Source organism: Ambystoma mexicanum, chromosome 2q (assembly GCF_040938575.1).
Source record: "Ambystoma mexicanum isolate Mex_15411 chromosome 2q, UKY_AmexF1_1, whole genome shotgun sequence".
NCBI classification, from domain to species: domain Eukaryota; kingdom Metazoa; phylum Chordata; class Amphibia; order Caudata; family Ambystomatidae; genus Ambystoma; species Ambystoma mexicanum.
Genome location: NC_090924.1, coordinates 1,009,787,776 through 1,009,812,547, shown reverse-complemented (window position 1 = coordinate 1,009,812,547; position 24,772 = coordinate 1,009,787,776). Strand labels below are relative to the sequence as shown.

Genomic DNA, 24,772 nt, shown 5'->3' with positions numbered 1-24,772 from the left:
TGGGCCTGCAGAGACAAGGCATACCACACACTGCCCCCTCTGTGGAATGGTATATGCACAATGGTACACGTTAATGTACCATCACTAGTGGTGCCCCAGAAACATGTGAACATGCCGAACTTCCCTAAAATGGATGAAGGAAACAAGAGGAAGAAGAGATCTGTAAAACCTCAGAAGGGGCCAGAGAACGAAGACAACAACAACAACAATGTCCTGAATAGAAAGAAAAGACAAGGAGAACCTCTGACAGTAAATTACCTATGGGGAAGGTCGGAAACAGCACTCACTTCAATCCCACCTGAACACAGACTATTCAGCAGAGCAGCAATGTTCTTCTCGTCAATAATACATCCGGGACTACAAGCTTACGCAAACGCAAAATGGCTCCAGATAACTCGATGGGAGCTAATGATGACAATTAATTCTACAGTAAATGGATTCAACGTAATAAAAGAGGAACTGCGAGCAGTGAGGATGGTAGCACTACAGAACAGATATGTATTGGATCTCCTTACAGCAATGGAAGGAGGAGTCTGCGCAAAGATAGGACAATCATGCTGCACATTCATTCCTGCTAACGATGCTGACCATGGTACACTGACAGAAGCAGTATCACAACTGGCCCAGATGCACTCCCAAATGATGAATGAAAGTAAAGGAGTGAAGAAGGATGACAGCTGGTTTTCACTGTCATGGTCATGGATGCCATCTTGGCTGTCGGACGGACTGAAGATTATAGTTGGATGCATAATACTGGCTGGAGCTGTACTGATCATAATAAGGTTCTTGAAGGCCCGGAAGGCACGCACCACAGACGAGATGATCGAAATGGTTGGTATGCACCCCTTGATGCCGGCAGATGATGGCCAGCACACAGGCACAATAATAAAAGAGAGAGAAAAACTGCGCAAACAGATCATCACCAACCACCTGGACCCACCATCTGTGAAGCTCGAAAACCCAAGAAACCCAAGGAGCTACATAGGGAAATGGGTATACTGCACACCTGGAGGAACCTGTGTATATATGTACTGGTCATTTGAAGACCATGTCAACCACTATGGGCATTTGGGAGGAGTAACTAAAATATGGAGGGTAAGAGGAGATAAGGAAAAAGATATGTTTGTGGTCGACAAGTCGACCAGAGGGGGGATTGAAGTGGGAGAATGGAACAAAAGGCTCCCACCAATCCCCTCACGCCCCTGGCCTAGAGGATCGCGGCCCAGACATCCGCCACGAGAGGAGTTTGCCTATCTACCAGACGACCAAATACCCTGGTACAGGAACATACGGATGTGTCCACCAGCCTGCCCACCAGCCTGCCCTGCTCATGCCGACGCCTGCGGCATGGATGAACTCGACTGAACCATTCAACAGTAAATGAACACATCGTTAGAGATGCCATGACGACCTAGCGAACGGTCAGCACACCCGTGCAAACATGCACACTGGACACTCCCACACCAATCCACACGAAGAACATATTCAGTGCTATGACGTAGGTGACGGGCACACCCACTGACGTGCATCTTTATTATTTTTCACATAGCTTTTTCAAAATGCAGAAACGCAAGACGCACAACAAACTCATCTAAAACGCTTGCTGACGCTTGACCTACCCCATGCATTGCAATGAGAAATATAACGAAGACATGATACTGGGGATAAAGCAATATGATACCATAACCTAAAGCGCCGTGCCTCAAACGTCCCCACCTATGCACCAGGCCCAAGTAGGCCGCAAGCAAGAGCCTCCATGAACATTGAACGAGCAAGAGTACAATTGCTGACCCTGCAGAATGCGCCCGGCAAGAGCAGACAGTCAAGGGCACAATGTTGCAAACTCGCATGCCACAAGCCGAAGCCAAGGTCACACCTGCAAACTAAGCCAGGCACACAGTGGAAGATGCAATATTAAATGTGCAGAATTCTGCCTCAACCACGGTCTCTTCTCACGTGACCAAGCTGAACCTGACAGGGTGCCAGGCCCAGGAGTAGGGAAGCGCCTGGATCCCACGTTTTGAGACACAGGCAGCAACAATTAAGCGACTCAATGGACATCTGCAGCAGTGGGAGTAGTCTGCCCTCCAGCATATGAACAAATCCTTGCATTGTCTGCACATACCCATAGTTATACATTGTTGCAAATGACAGGTGCACCGCGAGCTGGGAACAGCGATGGTCCCAGACTGGGGGGCTTGCGAGTGGACCAATCAGAACATGGGGCTCTTATCACTGACGCCATTAACATTAGCCAATCCTCAGGGGTCTTCATGTAACAATTTTCATGTATCTAATTGAAGGGACAACCCAAGTATACCACCTGACTGACCTTCAACCACTAACAACGTTCTCTATACGTATGCTATACTAACCCTACCACTCGAGGAACCAATCCAGAGTGGCGATAGGTTTTTTGCTAACTTTCCCAGGTGACGCAAAGTAGCGCGTCATACTAAGGTAAAAAGGGCCTGCGAGCCCCACGAATAGAGAGAGTGTGTCAGGACGGACGCGTACGATCCTTGACCCATCCCTGCCGTTTGTTTAATAAACAGCAGAATCACCTTGCTTCTTGCGTGTGCCTCATACTCATTTTTGGGATACGCGGGAGGAGTTGGGGCCTCCCTGCCCGGAGGTCCGCGGACGGCCCAGCCGGCCCCGGGAGAATTTCCCCCCGACACTGTCTATTAGGTATCTGGTCTTTCCATCTAATGCCATTGCATCTAATGCCATTCCATCGAATTTTTCCATCTAAAAACTTTGCATCTAATGCGTATTTTTTGTGGGTAAAGGGTTAATTTTTGTTTAGGTGCATTATAAAGGGTAAAAACCAGGGGCTGGGGGGAACCCCCCAAAAACAAAACAAAAAAAATAACATAAAAAATGCATTTGATGCAATGTTTTTAGATGGAAAGACCATAAACCTATCTATTACTATATACTTTTCAAAAATTCTTTGGCAGACACCCTATTCTGATTAACACTTGCTTGTGTCAACTTCAGTGTAAATTGATCTTTTTGTTGAAGAGCACTGTCTCTTTTATGGGCAATCTGGGTTTGTTTCTGCCTAATTATATTTACATTTTATTGTAGCTGATGAAACGCAGTGTGAAAATCTATTTCCTTAACAATTAGTTTAACAATTTTTTCTTGTGAGTAGCAATATCATCTAGCAAAGCATTGCTGTGAATGGTCTGATCATTTTTTACAATTTCATTTGTCAAGCATCTCTAGACACTGACTGTGGGCATTCATAATGCTTGCAAACTCTTAATGTAAGCATTTTTGGCTTTTTTGCATACTTTCAGTCAGTCTGTTTTTGTTTCTATTATTATATTGCTTTCCTAATTATCTTCATTTAGTACCCAACGAAGGGGGTGTGACAGCCTCCCAGCCAATCAGGAGGCTCAGAACAGGGTCTTTACTAGATGGTAAAGCCCCCGCTGCACGCCTCCTCGGAGCTGGAGGTAGCCATCTTCCCTCGCCAGGTATCAGGTAAGTGCGCACACCCCCACATACCCTTCCCCATCTCCACCCATCTTTTCCACATCTCCTTTTCCACATCGCCACTCCCTCTTACCCCCGCCCACTTACCTGGCACTGCCTTGTCCCTCGCCAGCACCAGGAATACTAGTGTTTCCGGCGCATCCCCGACATGGCAATGGCCGCCATGGAAAGGGAGAATGGACTACTTGTAGTTTCCGTCTCCCTGATCCATTGCGCCATCTTGTTTTGTAGGTTTTTTCTAAGTTAAGAAAAGGTAAATACGTTGTTTTTCAGCTTAAACAAAACACTATTAGTATCACGTTGCAATGTGCCAGGATACTAATTGCAATAAACCCCAATTAGCAGGGGTATTCCTGGGGCAGGTTATGCCCCGGGCTATCGTTAAAGCCCTTGCTTTGCTCAGGCTTCTAATTGACCGGGGCATTACCTGGCCCCAGAGTCGTAGACATGGCAGGGCCTCCCAAAATCTGTAAATGCACACTCAGCAGCACTGTGGCATTTACAGATGTTAATGTGACTACATATGGCCCAAATACATTAGTTTCAGACGCCACTTGTTAGACAAGCCTGGCTACACCTCTGCCTGGCCCGTCAAAGCCCCCGCCAACTGGGTTTATTGCTTAAGTATAATTATGTGAGATTGTTGTGAATGGCATATTGTTTATCAGAATGTTCTGATTTGAACTTAACATATTAGCCACTTGAGGCCCTATGAAAACTGTCTTGTATTCATATTTATTAATTATATAAAGAAATATACATTTTCTAAGTAAAGGTTTGTATTTCTTTGATCTGCCATTCTATGCAGATTTGTTATATGAACATTGTAACTCTGCATCTCATATGCGTTGAAGATGTTCACAATTTTTGTGCATAAATGTCCCTTGAAATGTATAATTCTCTTTGCCTTCTAGCCCCTTTTAAAGACTGCTTGCATATTATTATCTAGAGGTCATAGGTCATGATCCACCTGGTGTAGAGAAAACCATTACCCTTGCATCTGGTGAATATACTTTTTATGAGGATTCACCTTGGGATGACAACATATTGGAATAAAACTGTTTCTATTGTACCAGGCATTGAGGTGTTTCTTGAGTCACATGTAACCCCCATGACTAATGTTTTCCCCAACAAATGTTATTGTAGACACTTGGGACATCAGCTTACGCAGAGTCTTTACATTAACAATAAAGTCAACGTCCAATCATTAAAAAGTGAATTTAAGGTCAACATTTGTAGACAGGAACACTGATTTTCTAAACTCAGTGGACATTATGTCAATGAACAGAAGTCAACATCTTCTGGTGCATCAACCTAAATGGATTATCAATGTTGGAAAAAGAATACCAATTTATGGTCAAAGGCTTCTTTGAAAATACGATAGTGTTTGTATAAAGGCCATCTGTAGTTTCTAACGTTTAAACTTAAATAAACACTATAGCAAATGAATTTCTCTATAACACGTTTTCAACCTTGTGTACTGAAACATAGTCAGTGCACTTTTCTGTCCTTCAAAGCAAAAGAATGATGCAACCTTATCTCCAGCCTTTTACTAATGAGCATATCAACATGTTATTTGTGATTTGAATTATAGGTGCATGATACAAGAAGTTATGATATGGAGTAGATCTACAGTTGTCAGTGATTTAGGATTCAAATCAGTACCATCTTTAAACTGGGTTTAAAAAAAAATGAAATGTTATTTAATATTTATATAGCGCCTACTGCAATTGTTTGGCCTGTGAAGCAAAGCAGTGGATGAACGCCCTTTGGAAGACCGTTGTGTGTGCAAACATGTAAATAAAAGGAGCAATACAATGTACGTACACAATAATTGACATTCAGAGATAAGCAGAGACGACTATGTTGAAGTACCTCAAATCATGCAGTGCATACTGCAAAGGCATAGGAAGAGTGCTATGTCAGTGACTATATGACATCGGAACTACAGTGTTTGTGGGACTCAGCTGTATTCTATGGGTTGCAGTGCAAGAGGGGGCAATGGAAATTGTAAATAATCTATCAATCTCTAGAGTAACTGTCTACAGGCTAGGGTTCTGCTTGACGTTACATGCAGAACATATGCATTCATGGCTAAAATGCAGTCAACATGCAAATGACATGCATAATTGTCATTTAAGACACATATACCAACCAGTGCAAGTCCTCTTGTTTGTATCATCTCGCTATTGCAGAAGAAATGTGCTATATTGGATTCGAATGTGGTGGTGATAATGCATAGTCGCTTTTGGAAAAATACCGACTCTTCATCCGTGTCATTGTCAGTTTCCAGGACATCCAATCCTCTAGGGAGAAACTTCTCACTACCCCCTTATTGACCGGCCCAACTGAGTCCCCTGAAAGTTCCTTTCCAGCGTGATACTTTCTTCTTAGCGTGGCAAGGTAATGTGAGGGAGAGGCTGACATTCCTGCAGGTAGGCACCTGGGAATACAAATTGGCAGATTTCATTATCCGGTGGGCCCATGGGAGGGGTTAGAGAGGATTATGTTAGGAGAGACTAATTTCATGAAATTCAAAAACAAGTAGGCTCTGTGAGGTGCTAGAACAGCTTAAGTTGACAGAGCCTAGATTTATTGAAAATCAAGTGACAGGTGGGCTCTGAGAGCGGCTAAAATGGCTTATTTTAGGAAAGCCTGATTCCATTCAATTTCAATCGCAGACTCTTGTCACAGCAGCCAGATGTGAATTGTATAAATGAGGTGGCTGATGGATGGGTTATGTAGGTTGTGGGGTGGGAGGTAGGGATTCTGGGTTTTGTTGGGTGGTTTGAGGCAAGTGAGGGTTGTTTTTCGTGGTGGGGCAAGTGGATCATATTCAGTATACACCTTGAAACACCTTTGCTGTATAGGTGCATTATAAATACCCAATACATAAATAAATAAAGTATGCAAGTGGGAGGGGGAAGAGGGGAACAGCCATGTTAGCCTTCTATGGAGCAGATGTTTATAGGGAGTGAGTTCTATATTGTGAGTGCGTGTACTGAGAAGGAGGCGACAGAATACACGTGGATCTGGTCACTGGAATTAAAAGTAGAAGTGCTGAGCCAGATGTGAGGTTTCTGTTTGGCCTGTAGCGCGTAAATGTTTGTTGCAGGTATTATTGTGGAAGGCTCGATGAGTGATGCACATTACTTTGAAGGTGACGTGCCAACTGAGTTGGCATAGTCTAGGCATGTAAGTATAATTGTGATAATTGCAGTAACTCTGTGTGTAAAGGTCAGAAGGGGAAAAATACGGCAAAGGATATGGATGTGAAGCAAACCATTTTGTACCACTGATTTGATGTGATGTGCCAGAGTCTGGACGGAGTCCATGAGGCAAACAAGACTTTTTACTGTATTATAGATGGAGGGTGGTGGACCCAGAGAGGGGGACCAGGGGAGGGTTTTAGGGTAGAGAACAGATTTTCTGCATAGCATGATCTCGGTTTTGCCTGGGCTAAGTAGAAGATGATTGGTCGCTATCCAGCGTTCGATTTCGGAGAGGCAGGTTACGAGATTGGGGGAGACAGAGAATGGAATATTTGAGATTTTGAAGATGAGTTAGGTGTCGTCAGCATAGTTGTAGTATACCAACCGTGAGATCGAATGAGGGTGGGCAGCAGGCTCAGGTAGAGGTAAGAGAGGAGAGCGGGAAGAGAGAGGCACCTTGCAATACCCCATGAAGGACTGGGTGGGACAACGAGGAGAAAAGAGATAAGTGTATGATTTGTGATCTGTTGGAGAGGAAGGAGGTAATCCAGTACAGAGCTAAATCCCTGATGTCTAGGATATGTAGTCTCTCAGTGAGGAGGGAGAGGCCTATGGTATCGAAATATGCCGAGTATTCGAGCAGGATTAGGGCAGCACATCCATCTAATTCGGTGTGTCTTTTTAGATCATCCCTAATGGAAACTAAGCAACATTCTGTTCCCCATAATGGTCTGAAGCCTGATTGAGAAGCATCTAGGATCTTGTTAGATTCTGAAAAGAGGAATAGTTGTAAGAATGCCGCTTGGGCAGCTAGTTTATGATATACAGTGATAATTCGAGATGGGTGTGCAATTGGTCATGCCAAGGGAGGCCTTTTTAAGGAGAGGCCTGATGAAGGAAATGTTAAATTCTGCTAGGAAGTTACCAGAAGTAAATGAAGACTTGATGATGGACTGTGCTAATTGCCAGCACAAGTGGAGGACAAGATTTATGTTAGCTGGGTTCAGGGTGAAGGGTCTCCTGGGGAGCCTACTGGGCTGCTTTGTGATAGTAGTTTGAGTAATTCTGAGGGGAAGGGCAGTGAGAAGGACGAGAAAAGTGTCAGGGTAGGTGGTAGCTATGTTGGGGGCATGAAATAGGCTGGGGGAAGGGTTGAGATTTTAGAGAGGACAGAAGTGTGTCTTTCTAGGGTTTTGTTGTGAAAATGGTTGGGATTGTGTGTGGCGGGGCGAGTTGGTGGAGCATGCAGGGGCATTGAATTCAGTGATGAGCTTAAAGAGTTCCCTGATTGGGTGTGTGACTTTGGAGATCCTGATCCTGTAGTAGGATTTTTTTGGCTTTGTGGATTTCTGCCTGACAGTGTTTGAGCTGGGAGGCGTAAGCACATTTATTTTGTGTACATTTCATCTGATTGCCATCTGCGCTCCAGGATATGGTGCACGGTTTTCAGTTTTTGGAGAGCTGGTGAGAATCATCTGGGTGAATGGTACTTTGTGTTTGAGAAAGATCTGCGGTGCGAGAGGGAGTCGAGTGCTTTGACGAGCCAGTCATCAAACGGAGGGATGGTGACCTGAGCTGTGGAAAGAGAAAGGGTGGGCTGTGTGCCAGGTCAGGGATCAATTTTATTTCTTTCCAGATGCGGGATTGGGTTGGTAGTTCAGAGTCTACCAAAGGGGTAGGAGAGTCCCATGAGGATAGGATGAAGAAGACAGCTGAATGGTCTGACCATACGAGCAGGCGTGGTGATAATGTGGTGAGGTAGTCCTGGGATCTGAAGATTGCATCTAAAGTGTGACCTGCTCAGTGTTTCAGGGCTGAGATTAACTGTGTTAGCTGCAAAGTGTCCAGGTTATCCAGACGTGCGCAGGTCATTAGAATGAGGGGCATGTGGAACCAAATGTTAAAATCCCCTAATACTGTTAGATGGGGTGGGTTTACCATGGTGACTGTGATCTAGTAATTTATGGATGGTTCTATTGTATTCCCGGGTAGGTATATAAGTATGAAGGAGTGTTCAGAGGTGGGTGAGAGCAAGAAATTGATAGATTCACAGACTGGGTTGGGGGTGAGTTGTCAATATGAGAAGCAGAGAGAGAGGCTTTGTGGAGGATATAAAGGCCACCTGCCCTGCTAGCCTGTTTATGGATGATTCATTTGTATCCTGGTGGGAATACCTTGTGTGCAATAGGGAGGCAATCCTGGGACAACAAGGTTGCAGTGATGAAAAGGATGTTAGGATACTCTGTTATGATTACATCATGTACATTATGATGTTTTTTGGGACAGATCTGGCAATGATGCAAATGTATTTTAAGAGACTTTTTATGTGTTTGTTTGAAGCTGGGGCTTTAGGTGGTTGGTGGAAGGTTGGCATGGTGGAGGCGGTCTTCGGATGGTTGTGGTTGTCTAGAAATGGAAGGGGAAGAAGGTGGTGGCAGACATGGTGTTGGAGGTTGTGTAGGGATGGCTATGGTGGTTGCAGGATTTCTCTTTTTTTTTGGCTTGGTAAATTGATGGTGTATGCGAGAGAGGTAGTGAGTAAGTGTTTGGGTTGCCAGGAGATAGTGTGTATAGAAGGGGTGTCTGTTGTATTGGTGGAAGGGGTAGAGACAGTAAATCTCTGTTTTGAGGGGTAGCGGAGGAATCGGGAGAGAACCTCCTCTTGGTTTGGATGGTGAAGTGCTAAACCAACAAGCGAAATGCTTCAAATATGTCCCAATATGTATTTGAAGGAGAATTTGTGCTGAAATGTACTAGTCTTTGTTTATGTGCTACATAAATATTTATGGTTATATGCAGTTAGGGTGTTGCTAATATAATTTAGGTTTCCTATCAAGTACATTTTTTCAACACTTACTGCATTGATTTTGTGTGTTAGGAATTTGTATTGGCGAATTTACGGATCTAAAATAATTCACAGTGGCAGACATTTCACCACATTTTACAGCAGCATTTTAATGTGGGTCCAGGCCACTACTTACCCATCCTACCACGCCACTTACCCCCACTCTCAAAGCACCCTATTTTACAATGCAACCCTCTACATCCTGTGACGAATCGAGGGAATGTGTCCCTTCTTGCCAAAGAGGGCCCCCCTTTAGGCTAAGGAGGTGAGCCCACATCACAAGACCCTCCCTAAGGGATTGGGCAAATGGGACCTCACTGGAAGAGACTTCACCTTAAGGAACAAGAACCCCCATTCTGCTGAGAAACACCCCCGCCATTACCCATGAATAAATGGGATTGTCCAATGTGCAAATCCAAATTAAATTTCAAGACTTGGCTCAAGAGAAAGCTAACTTGTACTATGATGAGAAAGAAAGAGAATCCTACAATCTATCCCTTTAGTTACTTACAACCTCCAAATCATTGCGACGAGGAGGTTGAAGAAGGAGTAAATGCCAAATGAAGGTGAGCAAGAGGAATGCATGTGAAGATATGGAAGGCCCCCTGGAAGCGTAACACCTGAAGAAGGCAATGCTAGAGAGAGACGTGGAGCCCACAACATTCAGAACTGCTCTGAAAGCGAGAAGCAAGTGCTGGAGAGCCAGCAGGAGCAGATCCTGAGAAATCGAGAAAACAGGAAGCCAATACCCAGTGTTGGCGTGACCACGGGACAGTCATGTTGGGCAGGCTGCCTGCATAATGATGCCGATATCACAGTGCTAAAAGGTCAGCTAATGGTCCAGTTGCCAGAAGGGATACTGGGATGCCGACAGGCTGAGTCCAAAGAAGCAGATGCTGCCAAAAGAGAAACAGAATGCAAGAGAAGTTCCCAGCCAACTACAGGCCCTGGAGATGTTCCCCTGCAATAATAGAGGTAACGAGGAGAACATCAATGACTTGTTATGTAATCCAAGAGATTCGTCCCAGTTTAAATGAGGAAACCTTAAAAGAAATGTTGATGAACTTGAACAGACGTATTGTAAGAAAGATTACCACAACCAACACTGAGAGAGAGATCAGTAAAAGTTGGATAACACTAACGTGGGAAGAGGGGAAGGTACCACGTCATTCATGAAGCACAGAACAGAACATTTCAGAGAGAGAATACTGCAAAACAAAGACAAGAGAAGTCCAAAGGATAAAAGAGAGACAAGCTTAAAAGGGTGAACTATAATTACACAGAAAGCAAAGCACATACCACAACTAACACTGAGAGAGAGATCAGTAAAGCTTGGGTAACACGGCCCTGGGAAGAGGGGAAGGTACCCCATCATTCAAGAAGCACAGAGTGGAACATTCCAGAAAGAGAATGCCAGTAGCGGAGGCAGCTTTTGGTGCCAGATGGTGGACACCCCCCCCACCCGCACCACCCCTGGCTCTGCCACTGGAGAATACTATGAAACAAAGACAAGAGGAGTCCATAAAAACGAAAAAATGAGACTCAAGAGACACCGAATGAGTAAAAGGTGAACTATAATTACACGGGAAGCAACGTAAAAATAGGAATTAATACTTCACAAGACTGGCCAGCGTTTCTTTACATGAAAGGTTCAAAAAAGGTCAAGAAGGGAAGTATGGGAAGTAATCCATAAAGAGGTAGGGAAAAGCCAAAAGCCTTGAAAGGAGTTGGAACTGATACGGAAGGCCACCAGAGACTATCTGAAAATTGTGTATTAATGTTAGGCAGAATCACCTGCAGTACCCTTTGGGAACACTACAGGCAATTAGGACTACAAGTGTAAGCACAATTTCACCTTTGGTACAAGCCTGTACTACACAGTAAAGTGGTAGTGATGGCTGAGCAGCCAGACTTATCTCAAGAGTTTAAGTGAGCAGTAGAACAAGTTACACAAAGGACAAACCAATACAGTGATTCAAGTAAACACTTACTCAAGGTTTCTTGGTAAAAGAATATACATTTATTTACCCAATCAGTTATAAAACATTACACTACCATAAGCAGTTCAATATCACACAAAGATACACCACAAAAATCGAACCGGTAAGTAACTAAACAAGTTTAGCTCAAATTGAAGTGTGAGCAAAATGGCACTTTAGATACTTAGAAAAGGAGGGAAAAGACTAGGTTATAAGAATAGACAGCCCAAATACAATCATAGGCAGGGCAAAGGGTTCAAGTTAAATACAACCAGCAATTCTTCTCAAAAGGCCTGGGGCAAAGTCAATGGTTCAGAGTCTTTTGTATAGGATAGCAAAGTTCTGGTATATAACTGTTAATTTTTTGCCACAGACTTTCAAAGAATTTGGCTAGGTGAAAAGTTTGACAAATGTCTAGTTTCACGCACTTTCTCGATGGCCGAAAAGATTTCCAGACCGTGTTTGCACAGTACCTTTTTAAATGAAGAAAGCTGTAGCTGAGTCAGTTGTTCCTGGCAGTTTGAGCAGATCTCGCTGTTCCTGGGCTTCAGTCGTGGGGACAAGAAGGAGGACGTCGAGAGGTTCCTGCACTGCCCAGGGAAGAGGCCAAAAGCTGTAGCAAGACGTCGGTTTAAGTTTGGAGTGCCTTAAAGTCCCCCTGGTTTCCTTCCGTCTGGCTATCCGGTTTTCAACAGTTTTAGGCAATTCGGACCTGCAGCAGAGCTTCACCGGTTGTCCAGGAGTTGCAGCAGTCCTCTTCCTTCCTCTCCTCTTCGGTTCTTTTGTTCCAGTGGTCAACTCTGCTTTCCAAGTCCCAGAGACGCGCTTTTAAACAGTTTTCCCCCATTCATTCTGCCTGTCTGTCACTCACCCAACAGGGTGGCTGTCCTTGTCGGACAGTCAGCCAGCCAATCACACCAGAGTGCATTCAGGTCTTCTAAGAGACTAAGCACGGGGAGTTTTGGGCACCTCCCTCACATCCTGTCCACCCCAGACACTCTGGCACCAGAAAAAGGCTTCAGCATAGAAGCCCGCCAAAGGGCACGAACAAAGGGACCAAACCTGGTTTGGGGCGCAGAGTTACACACAAGAAGGACTTTTCCTTAAAGAAATGGCGAAAAAAAGATGACCAGAGTCTGTTTTTAAAGATAGGTCTGGGGCGCCATATTGAAAAACTTGGCTACCCCTGATTTTGAGCTACCGTTGCTAGCGGTCGCAAAAAATCATGGTAGTTGATCGAAACCACTACCACCAACCATTTAAAATTGGAAAAGGTAACATTTTACTGTTACATGAGTGTTTGGACTCTGGGGAAGCTAAGCACCCCCTTCAGCACTCTATAGTAAGATAGGGTGTGCTGGGTCAGTATATTTAAAGAGACTGGTAACGTCAATTTAACTTTACATGTCCTGAGAGACAGTAGTAATTCTCAGGGAAGGTATTTAAACCTTTGGTGAGTCTGAAAGACACCCCTGTACCACTGCACTGAAGGTGCTGTGTGACACACAGAAAAAGATGATGCCACTGGAGTTGTTTTAAAACTCCATAACCAGAGAACACAAAAGTAAAACACACACAAAATACATGGAAGAGTGGGAAAAAAGGCTCACACTCTTCCCAGGTAAAACATCACATCCTAGAAATCCAGCAAAGTTGCTGGGGGTCTCAAAAGGTAAGGGAAATTAGCACATTTGGAGAAGTCTCCCTAACAATTAACAAGAAAGTAAAAGAAGACGAACACAAGAATCAACCATCAAAAGAAGGGAGCCATTCTCCTGACCTTAGTTTGTTAGGTAGGGTCAGTTAATATTCGTTTTGAACAGCAGACATATTAATTTAGACATTTCCTGACGACTGACAAGCACCTTACTTATTTACATATGTGGGGAAGACCCAATAGGGAAAGAGAGGCCTTATTCTTATTCTTTAATACATCATTTTATGAAATGTCCTTATGGTACCTGCATCCTCCTTCTGACCCGCCACAATCCCCATAAAAATGCTGCAGTGAAATGTCATTTTACCATTAACAGGGAAATGGCTGTAGCGAGCTGGGGGATAGCTTCACTGCTTACATTGAGTTCAAGTTTTCATATTCAAACAGCGTCATGTTTTTGTCTCTTTCTTTTGCTTTCATGTAATGATTCTTTACGTTTTGTCTGTTTTAGGTGACTGGGTCTGGCTAGACAACACTGTTGTTGATTATGTCAACTGGAAATCAACCTTCCCATTACAAATGACAAGATACGAATGTGTTGGCCTCAGCGCTGCAAGGGGCGACTGGAACAATGCCTACTGTTCTACGTACAGGTCATATATCTGTAAGAGAAAAAAATGTAAGTATGTTTTAGTTGTAGGGCATCTGCTCGTGTGTAGTATTACACATGTGCATCGTTGACGGATGATTGTTATACCGTCGTGCCTTCCATTAATTGTATTCCTTCCCTGCATTTTCTTTGAGTTTCAGGCCTTTATACGTTGTCTGCCTTCAATGTCTTCTGTGCCTGTTCTGCCTTTGATGCCCCAATGACTCAAATGCCTTATTATTGCATTTTGCCCTGGCTTTAATGCCCCCAAAGACCACTAAAGCATTGCCATTCCTTATGTCTCCCAAGCCTTCTAAAGCCTTCCTGGCCTTTCATTACTCAACATCTTTATGCCTTCAACTGCAACTTTCTTGTGAGCTTTGGGCCTTGCCCACAATGCACCCTTTATGCCTTTTAGTTCCCCTGCAGCACTTTTTATAACTGCTTATATCTTGCATGACACGAGGCAACTTTTCACATTCTTACACCTTCCATGGCTTGATGCTCTCTGGATACTATCCATGCCTAAACTCAAGTTCCATGCCACCTCCCGCACATGTAACCCTCTGTTCATGCTTCACAAGTCCATACTCACTTCTTCTGCCACCTAGTGCACATGTATGCTCTTCCTGCTTACTAATGCACAGCCATGCCTAGCTCCTACGTCCCATACCTGTCAATCGTCTTTTCCTTGCTACTATGCATCCCATTACTTCTAACGCGCTCCCCATATTTGCAATACCTACCATGCAGACTGTAAGTCTTTTATGATATCCATGGCCCTTAATGATGCACTTTTCTCAATCTGAATCACTTTCTTGCTCTTAATGTACCATACTGCCTTCCTTTATTTCTATGCACAGAAGTGTATAACCCATTGTCAAACTATGCTTCTCTAGAACACCAGAAATTGACCAACCGTCATGCCCAGATTGGCCATAGCGCTGTGAGGCCAAATCAGTGGCAGATTAGCATTGTATGAATGACATGTAACAGTACAAGATTTATCCTGGGAAATTGATTTGAAAAAATCCAGAATGTCTTGAGTAATGAGATTGTTCTATTGGCAATAAATAGTGGGTGTCATATTAAGAAATGGAGTAGAGGGCACCCGGTACATTTTTACTTTGGTGCAACACAATCATCTCCATGCAATGTTCGTCACTTGCACTATGAAGTGCAAATAGATGTGTAAACACTGGTGAAATCGGCATTACACTTTTTTTTGGCTTCTGCAAGTTATGGTTTTATGAAGCATTTAAAAAGGATTTCGATGAAATCTGACTGTTTTTAAAACAGGATGATTCCATCAGAATCCATTTGTTTTATGTCAGCATTAAAATGACATGCCAGAGTGCAACCATGTGGTTTTTAAAGCTGCAGTGTAAAAGGCATGCAAATATAGTTAGTATTCAGGGACGTCAATTCACCAAAATGCCTGGGGTAGCGGAAGTGACATCACGCAACCCTTGACCCCCCTGATGACATCACAGGAAGTTATGTCATTTGACCCCACCCCGATTGATATCGCGGGAAGCGATGGAACACGACCTTTCACCCGTTGACAGGAAGTGGCATTACAGAGCATTGTACACTACGAAAAATATGGTTACGATATCACTATAATGTGATGTACATTTCATACAAGAATGGATCGCCATATGTTAAGATCATTGTGTATAGGCCCATATTACCAAATTACTGTGAATACAAGCAGACGTCCATGACCAAATGATAATGATCTGTTATTATATAGCACTTACGCTTAAGCGGTTTATATAGAAAAAATATACACCCAATATCACCCAACCTGTGTTGGCACTCATTTATCGACTTCATAAGGATGAAATGCTGAGTTGAGGTGTTTAAGAACAGACTAACAGTCTGATTCATGGAATTATTTGCGTGAAATACGCAGATTTGCGCGCCTTTTTGCCCGAAAATCCCTGCTTGAAGTATGGGGATTTCCGGGCCCAAAGTTGCGCAAATCTGTGTTTTTCACGCAAATGATTCCATGAATCAGGCTATAAATCAGTGACTCACACCTGAAGTGTGCCTGAAATAAACCTTTAATGAGTCTCGCAATTATTGTATAGAATTCCAGAAAGACACATTATTTGGTATTCCTATTCTTTCTTATTTGGGGTCAGTGCTGAAAGTGTCAGACTTGTGGCACACCTGTTCTTAGTTTTCTTTTTTTTAAGGGGCCTGAACAAGAATGCCAGCCACTCCAGAAGTAAAGAGCCACATGGTTGGTGCTGGCCAGAGCCCAGGAGCTTGCATTACAAAAAACAAAAACAAAAAAGTTTTTTTTTTTTAAGAGGTCGCAAGGGAGACCTCAGAGGTCGCAATTGCGACCTCTGGTGACCCCTAAATGACATCCCTGTTAGTATGTTCCATACCCTTCCCAAAACCCTTAAAATCCCCTCGAGCAGAAAAAATGAGTAAAAACAGGAGTAGCTCCCATACTTCTGGCTTTATCACCTATCTTTTCACTGCAGGTGGCTGTAAATTGAGCTTCTTTATGTTTCCCAAAATAAAAAAATAAAAATATCTAAGTGTTTGGTTCATGCCTGACATCCAGATAGGCAATGACTCACTGCTCCTATCTGGGTGGAAGTATGCTGCGTCTTTCCAAACACGTAACTGAAGGGTCTGCTTTCAAGGGATGGAATGTATAGGTGTGAACAAGTAAAAACAAGCATTGGTAAAGCCAATAGTTTGGTCTTTTGTGTGGACATGGAATAGGCATTAGCTAGGCACTGATATAATGGCGCTACCTGGTCATATGTTCGCAAGAACTGGAACATGGAGTGATGATCTAGGGATTTGATGGTAGTACTTAGTAAATGCCTATTTAATAGCTCAAGCCAAAACAGTTGGCTTTGTCGATGCTTGTTTATGACAGGACCTCAGTGCATGCAAGAGCTATAAAGGGTGTTGCCTTGTGAAGGCACACTTCGTTCAGGCATTTTATTACACCAGTAGGCCTTTACAGCTGCAATTAAGCCATTCACTCTCAGCAGATCGGAATAGCACTTGCAGGCTATGGTTTGAGGCTTTTGCTTGATAGGGCAAGCTCAAAGAGACCCCAGGAGGATGTGTTTTGGGCGGGGTGGGGTAGGTCGTGGGTGGGAATGGCCATAGAGATTAGCATGGTCATGGGCATTTAAGGGGTAGATAAATAACCAAGCAACACCAGCACGCCGGGTAGATGAATAACAAAGCAACACCAACACGCTGTGTGTCCTCCTTCACATGCCATCTCCATCCTACCTGTACTCCAATGCAATAGTTTCAGCCTATAGGTGGCACTCAAGTAGGCATATTCAACGATGGTCAGAGTAAGAATAGATAGGAGGGGAATAACAGAATGAGTCAAATAAGTAGTTGTAAGTGAAATAACAGGAAATAGCAGGTTGGAGAGGAGCAGCATGCCTATGACTCCAGCCACCACTGGTTTGCACTCATTCCAGGCATCTCCTATAAGACTCAAGGCCAGCTCCAGGCAGACAGCATGTAGGCTACTGGTCCCATGAAGACAGAAGACGATAAGCAAGCACTTCACCTATCTGTGCCTGTTTCGGGCTGATAGGGCTAAGGACCAGACTCGCTGTCCTGCATTTCACCTACAAAGTAGTCGCTAAAACTGCTATGTGCCAGAAGACATCACTCTGTGTCTCCTCCCTTCACAGCCCATCCCCACCCTCGCTAGGGTTCGAATGGCCAAGCGCCCTGGGCAGCAGCAGCAAGCTAACCTAGAGAACCTCATCAATATCGCCCTTGCCCCATCCAACACCCCTGCACCACACGCACAAGCCCTCTCATGTTCAATGCTTGCTCAGTAGTTGCTCACTCTGCAGAGATCGCTGACTTAATCTCGTACAACCATCTTGATATCCTGTTCATCAGTGAAACATGGTTCACACCATCCTCCCCCATGTTTTCAATGTCATCTTACTCCAAGGCCACGAGCCCAACATCAGTCAGGAACGGCAGGAGATGGAGTAGCAATCATCCATAGGAGCGATTGGTCATGCTCCATCATCCCGTCTCCCAGAACAAGCTCATTCAAATCACTCATCTGTCTGTTCCCTTTATCTCAAAAGGAATCCATCACCATCCATCTTATCTGCAGACCGCCTCACAGGAGTAACTCTTTCATTGCTGACACCTCCATCTTGCTCTTCTCTGCACACTCTAATAATGCCTTTCCCTGAGATTTTAACGTAACCAAGTCTCAAGCCGACAACCACACTCAAAGTGCGCTTTTTGCACTGACAGGATCCATGGGCCTTAAGCAAATTGTGCTCTCCCAAAGCACAACAAAGGTAACACCCTAGACCTAGTCTTCACATCATCCTCCCTCATCTTCTGCCCAGACCTTATCCAACTCGACTGGTCTAACCACGCTGCAATCCCACTATCGGTCACCGACCTCACTACCGCCCACAAAGGTCAGGCTAAATGCTCCCTCCCTCAGCATGGCTCATTCAAACGTTCCCATTCCATGAACTAGAAGTAAACTTTGCAGACTTCCCCACCATGGGGAATCCATCGGTCCTCCTAGAATAATTCTCTACTTTGAAACTGGTGGACACTCATGCTTCCCTAAAAAAACCTTTTTCCAAAGACCAGACCATCTGCCCCTTGGGAAATCCCAGAGCTTGCCTCAAACAAATGCTTAGTTAGCGCCCCAGAGAAATGGTGGTGCAAAAACCGTAATGCTGAAGACCTCACCAATCTCAAATCTCTCAGCACCAACCATAGGATTCTGATTACCGAGGCTAAAGCTGTTAACCATGCCACCACCATCGCGACAGCCTGTAATAGGAGCAAAGCCCCCTTTGAAGTGGTAAAGCATGGAACCAAACCCACACTCGACCCCGAGGTACCAGCAACTCAGGAAATATTCTATGGAATGAACACATTCTTTATTGAAAAAAATAAATGAAATCTGGCAGATCATCAAGTCAACATCGTATAGCAACATCCTATAGCACTAGCACCCACTACACCCTGGCATGCACACTGCCATTTTGGACTGAATTCATTCCTCTCTTAGCTATGTATCTCCTAAATGCGATAAAGTCCCTCAAACCTATATGTTGGAAGCCTGAGATCGTACCATGTTTGACACCAGCAGTTGTGCCAATACTGCATCGTATATTCCCATTGAGACAACCCTATCGAATGTAACCTCAAAGAGACGATAATCTGAAGGAGGAACTCCCTGAAGGAATATAAAAGGAGAAAGGAAAGTCTGTGACGTCATAATAGAGTATGAATGACATTTCAGATTACTGGCTGAAAAGGATTTATGGATCCTATAGAAACTAATGACGAAGTAAAGAATCGAAGGAACTCTTAAATATGAAAAAGCAGATTACACGTGCACCAAGTGCTGCAGAGAATCAACCGTTCAATAACTGTACAGATGCTGATACGCAAGGTAGTCTAAGTCATCATAGAAGCTGGCTATACATAATACATAGAATGCAGGCGAAGCCACCATTGTATAGAAGCTGGACATCAGTGTCATGAATTTAGTAAGCCAGTACTCATGAAGAAGAAAGGAAGAATTGTGTCGCAGCAAGAATGAGCTGAAATCGTGGAGCTGCATTGTGAGGTTGTTTAGCCTGAAATCAAGATTGAAGCAGCCAAGTTCGGCAATCTATTCTAGAAAAGAGCAAACGTACAAAGGATGAATCATCTCTTGTTAAGGTGCAAAAGAAAGAACACAAAGAGGGCCAAGTTTAATTAATTTAATACATTTAAAAGCTGCACAATGGTGGTCTCCGGTCATGTGAGCCAAGGATGAAAATAGAGTCGAACCTGGAGTCCTAGAACCACAATAGTGAGTGCCTGCACTCTCATGTATTCCCAGAGACAAGGATACTTTGCAAGGCCAAGTTCAAAGACAATCTTCATGGCAGATGGCTTGGGTGATGATAGATGTTGGGTTAATTGGGTGGGGAGGTAGAGTCAGGTCCACCTCCTTGCACCTGGGTCTGGGCACACGTGCTGCTAAATGAACCAAATGTTCCAATCATGGCACAAGCGTGCCAACCAATTGCAGTGGTCCATATAATGAAGGACCTTATAGTTTTAAGACCAATCAGAAACCATGTATCTAATGGCTTTGAAGATTACATGTTTTAGAGTTAGGCATATATTGCCCACCTGACAAAGGCAGCCAATCACAACCCTAGTTCCAATACAATGGGCCTCGCCACGTGTCCGGGGGTAACCGTGTCAGTGCTACCGGCGGGTTGCCACCAGATCCATAAATATTTACCAGCCCATGACTTCCCGGTTCCACCTAGAGATTACAACCCCAGTGGCCCGGTAAGTCAGTTCCCCATTCCCATAGAGTCCCATAGCGCTCTATAGCAATGCTCTATAGGAATGGGGACATGGCAGCACCAGCATCATTGTTAACGGTGCCAGTGCTTCTGTGACAGGTCTGCCTACCTTGGCCGCTGTACCCGGCAGGGTCAGACCAGTTAGGGATGACAGCTCCGGCAGGCATACCTGCAATATGCCGGTCCGAAAACAACGGTGCCGGTAAGGTTACCGGCACCCTTGCTTCCAGACCAGCAGGGTCAGAATGTGGCCCAATGTGTAATTAGATGTTCCCCTCAAGCCTATCCCTATCCCCAGTAGGTTTTTCATTATTTGCCATGTAGAATGTAGAATGACATCACCTCTGATGTATTTTTGGTATAAAGTCTATATTGTGTGAAAAATTCATTGAGAGAAATAGAGTGTACGTCTGTTGATGTTTGTTGTAACTCCCTGTTTAAGATAATTGTTAATAAAACCGTACTTTGCCATCTTCCTGAATTGGTTCGGTTATTTGGACTCAGAGTTATTTTGTGAACCCATCCATTGCATGCGTGTTCCTAAAGGGCCCTACGCTCAGACCTGTTCCAGCTGGCCTGTTAGGGTACTATTCTTTTTCGTCCATGTCAGTGCCAGGTCCTTCTGACACAACAGGAGCAAGTGATTATGCACCGCTGGCCTCATTCTCTGAACGTAGCAAGTTGGTCCCTGAGCAGTTGACTCTTAGACCTATTGAGCTTTCCCAGGACAATCTGAGAATAATTCAGCAATGGTTGAACTTGTAGCCAGTAGGAGAGCACATGGAAGTGGCTTGTCCACTGGGAACTCCAGAGTATTAGAACACTTTCCTGCAGTATTGGTGATGTACTTTCAATTGTTGCTTATTTAGCTGAGAGCAGAGTTCAGGTTCACACCTGCAGGACATAGATTGCTGATACTGCAATGTACAAGAACTTGCAGGACATTGTATGATTATCCTCCAATAAAGTGTTTTGGAGGCATCTGGAGGTTCTCAACAAACCTTTTCTTACAGTCAACCGACCTCACCCAGTCTGGACCTTAACTTGGTGTTGGTAGCTTTGGTGCACAAATCATTTGATCCTATGACCACCACAGACATCAGGTTAGTCACGTGGAAAACTGTCCTTCTGGTGGGTTCACCATGAAAGGCAAATTAGTGGGATTCTTGCCTTCTCTGCCTGAGAGCCCTTCATGGTGTTCCACAATGATAAATTCGTACTGGACATACATCCTGCTTAGCTCCTACTTAGCTCCAAAGACTAGCTCTGTCTTTTAAGTAAATCAATAGGTTTTGCTGCTCATGTTTATATTCATCCCCACAATCAGATGTAGAAAGAGCCTTAAACTGCTTGGATGTCAGGTGAATATTGAAGTTCTACCTAATTCACATGAAGGAACTCCACAAGTTGGACGCCTTGTTCCTTACTTTTGGAGGTTCATCTTCAGGTCATCAGCTGGATGATTACAGAGTTCAAAATATTTATGCTTCCCAAATGATGGGTGGAACCCAAAGATTTGTGGTGGAACCCCATATATTGATTTTAGAATCGCAGACAATGCTCTTTGATTCTTGCACCTGTATATGGATTTAATCGTCACATCCCACTTATTGCTCAATGATTATTGCAATCCTCAGTTGTCCCCATGTTCTTAATGTTGCATACAATATAGTGCTTAATGACGGGTGCATCCCATTAAAAGATTGTAAATATATTGAGTTTATTCATCCCTTTTACTGCTCTTTAATGGCTGCATCCTTTGTTGAACCTCATAGAGTTAGTACTGTTTCACATATACCACTCTTTGATTGTTACGGTCCGTAGATTGATTTCTACATCCCACACACTGATCATTTATTGTTCTGTCCCTTACATTTATATATGTCGACTATTACATCTCATATATTCATAGATTGCTGCATCTAATAAACCGCTCCATGATTGTTACATCCATTGCTACATCCCTTGTACTGCTCCTTGATCATTACACACTCCTCAACTTGTCCCAGACTATGAAGGGTATCTGACTGTGACCTAGGAAACCTGGTGTACCAGAGCCTCCATACGCTAGTCAACAACACAAAGCACAACATCTCTGCCATCACAATGCAACAAATATTCTGTCTAGCTGGACAAATAATGAGTCTCTTGTACTTGCGCAATCTCCTGACCTCCTCTCAGCACCCATCCACATGCCTGACCATCATGGGTAGCTTACTGGGACTCAGCCATCCCTTCCAACTTCCTCTTTGGCCAAATGCACACATGCATTTTAACCCTGACAATTTTCCCATACCTTGGACTTCGGTCCCCCGAGTATGTTCCCCCACAAGCGCATTGAGGCCATACCTATGGTATAAAGGCGCTTTATAAATGACAAACTGCTAGTACTACAGCAAACATTTAGACCAGTTACCCTTAAGATCACCTGCCGTTGGTTTCCCACTGGCCTGTGCTATCTCACATGCCTGCACTTAGTTCACCACTCTTGCCAAGAGATCTCGGCCTGGCACTTAACAGTTGCTTGCAACTTATTCCCCAGCACTTCCATTCGTGACACTCCTAAGCTTTTACCCCCACACCTCTCTCCCTCTGCACTTGCACGTTCTGAATGCTCACAAGGCCTAATAGGACCATCTTTTTTATTTCTGCATTGTTATTATAATTTACTTTCATTCCCATGTTCCCTAACGATTGCCCTGTGGGCGCTGTGAAACACAATTTACTTGATGTATAAGCGCCTTACAAATGAACAATAAAATAAATAACTAAAATAAAATAAACACGCGTTGCACTCTTAAAACCAAGATTTCTGACTCATTACTAGGGAGAATATGCTCTCATCCTCATTATAGTACCTGGCGTGACTGTGTAAGGTCTCAAACCCCAATTTCAAATTTTCTAAGCAAGGACAGTAGGGCACTGTCTTAAGTAGACCCCACCCCACACAGCAGGGTACACAGTAACCACCAAATCAAGCATGGCAGCCCCATGTTTCTAGTGCTCCCACCAGCTCTTACTACAGCAAACATAGGTGTGTTTTTACAATGGCACTGTTGGAATATATTGAGGGCACATGCATTTTGAAAATTCCCCTGAATACTGTTGATGCTGTGGCAACTTTCTGACTTTTTTGTTTGTTACCTTGCAGAGCTGATTGTACATTGTACGATTTTGACCCAATTTTTCATAATGGTGCTCTGCATAATGCAGCATTTTAACCCACTGTTTAAAAATCTTTTGCTGAAAGTGAACTCCTAAGCTACTCCTTGGTTGCTTTGTCGCTCTCGCTACGCCCACTACTTGGAAAACCTTTGTTACTTCATCAGCCGCCAATGGATGTAGTTAAGTGTGATGATGTGCTTGCAGTAAAGATATGGATTTAGACTTGTTTGACTGTTTTTATATTTAGTATGACAACTCCAAAACACCTGTCTACTAGTTGATCAAACGTACATCTAAACAAAGCAAATGAATAATGTCTAAGTGAAGAAGATGATAGCTCCTGACAGGCCTTCTTAATTGTGTCTCTTTATAGCCCTGGAAACAACCACAAAGGCACCATATACCGAAGGTAGGATATTTTCTTTTATATTTTTCAAATTCATGTATTCATTCAATTTTGATGAAAATCATCTTTGTGTTCAAGTGTTGATAAATAAACGTGGCAAGACTCATTTTAAATGTTTAAATAGAGAGATATTTTTGTATTTTATTTAAAGCATTAGATATATAAAAGGAACACTGTCAATAGATACAAAGAGCACTGTACAATCCGAATACAAACATGAAAAATAAGCACTTTAAATAGCTATTACATAATTATCATAAAGCAGAATTCCATCACAAAAACAGACTGCATGATACTAAAGAGGCTACTAAGGAGAATTAGTCCATCATACCTAACAAATTCAGTTCCCTAGGGACAGATATATGGCTCACACTCAAGTGAGGAGATCAAAGGTGAAATGGAAAATAACGACCACTTAAATCCAGTGGATTGATGAGCACTTTATTAGTCAAAGCAGTAAGCAAACAAATGACCAACGGCAACGCGAGACTTTGGCACAAGTGAACTTCCCCTCCCTGCTGGGTCCAGACATCTTATACACCCAGGATTACACGGGTGCCAATGTAAGGGGGGTGGTCAAAGCCTTAGCAAGGTCACAGCTTGTGCTTTATTGCTGACTGAGACAAAGCCCTTCTTGTACAGTGTGTTGATGCGAGCTGCATTCGCAGCGCTTGTTAGTGTTATCAGCAAGCAGTAGAGCAGCGTATTTCTTCAAGGTGATTATACTCCATAACATTTCTCATCTCATCTCAGAGCAGGTGAGAGGTCTTCTAATATTGCGACATCTGCTTTCTAAAGCCGCCTTAGAATAAAATGTGAGAGCACAAAACACACTTAGTAATGCTAAAACGGATGTATGTTAGAAGCGTGAACAGTGAAGACGAGCATTCTTTAATAATAGGTGAAGCCCTTCTCTAGTGGTGACATGTGCAGTGAGGGCTAGTACGTTGTGCGACAAGGAGCAGTGGAGTAACATGGCGTGAGGTC

General features: G+C 43.7%; 1 protein-coding gene across 1 annotated transcript in view; it reads left to right on the top strand.

Annotated features, from left to right (window-relative positions):
- The window catches only part of LOC138569907 (macrophage mannose receptor 1-like), a 1,155,048-nt gene that overhangs the window by 1,093,621 nt on the left and 36,655 nt on the right, over window positions 1-24,772 (top strand). The window contains exons 28-29 of the mRNA XM_069648336.1: window positions 13,712-13,879; window positions 23,753-23,788. Of these exons, the coding sequence (XP_069504437.1) occupies window positions 13,712-13,879; window positions 23,753-23,788 (204 nt within the window). The remainder of the gene's footprint in view (window positions 1-13,711; window positions 13,880-23,752; window positions 23,789-24,772) is intronic.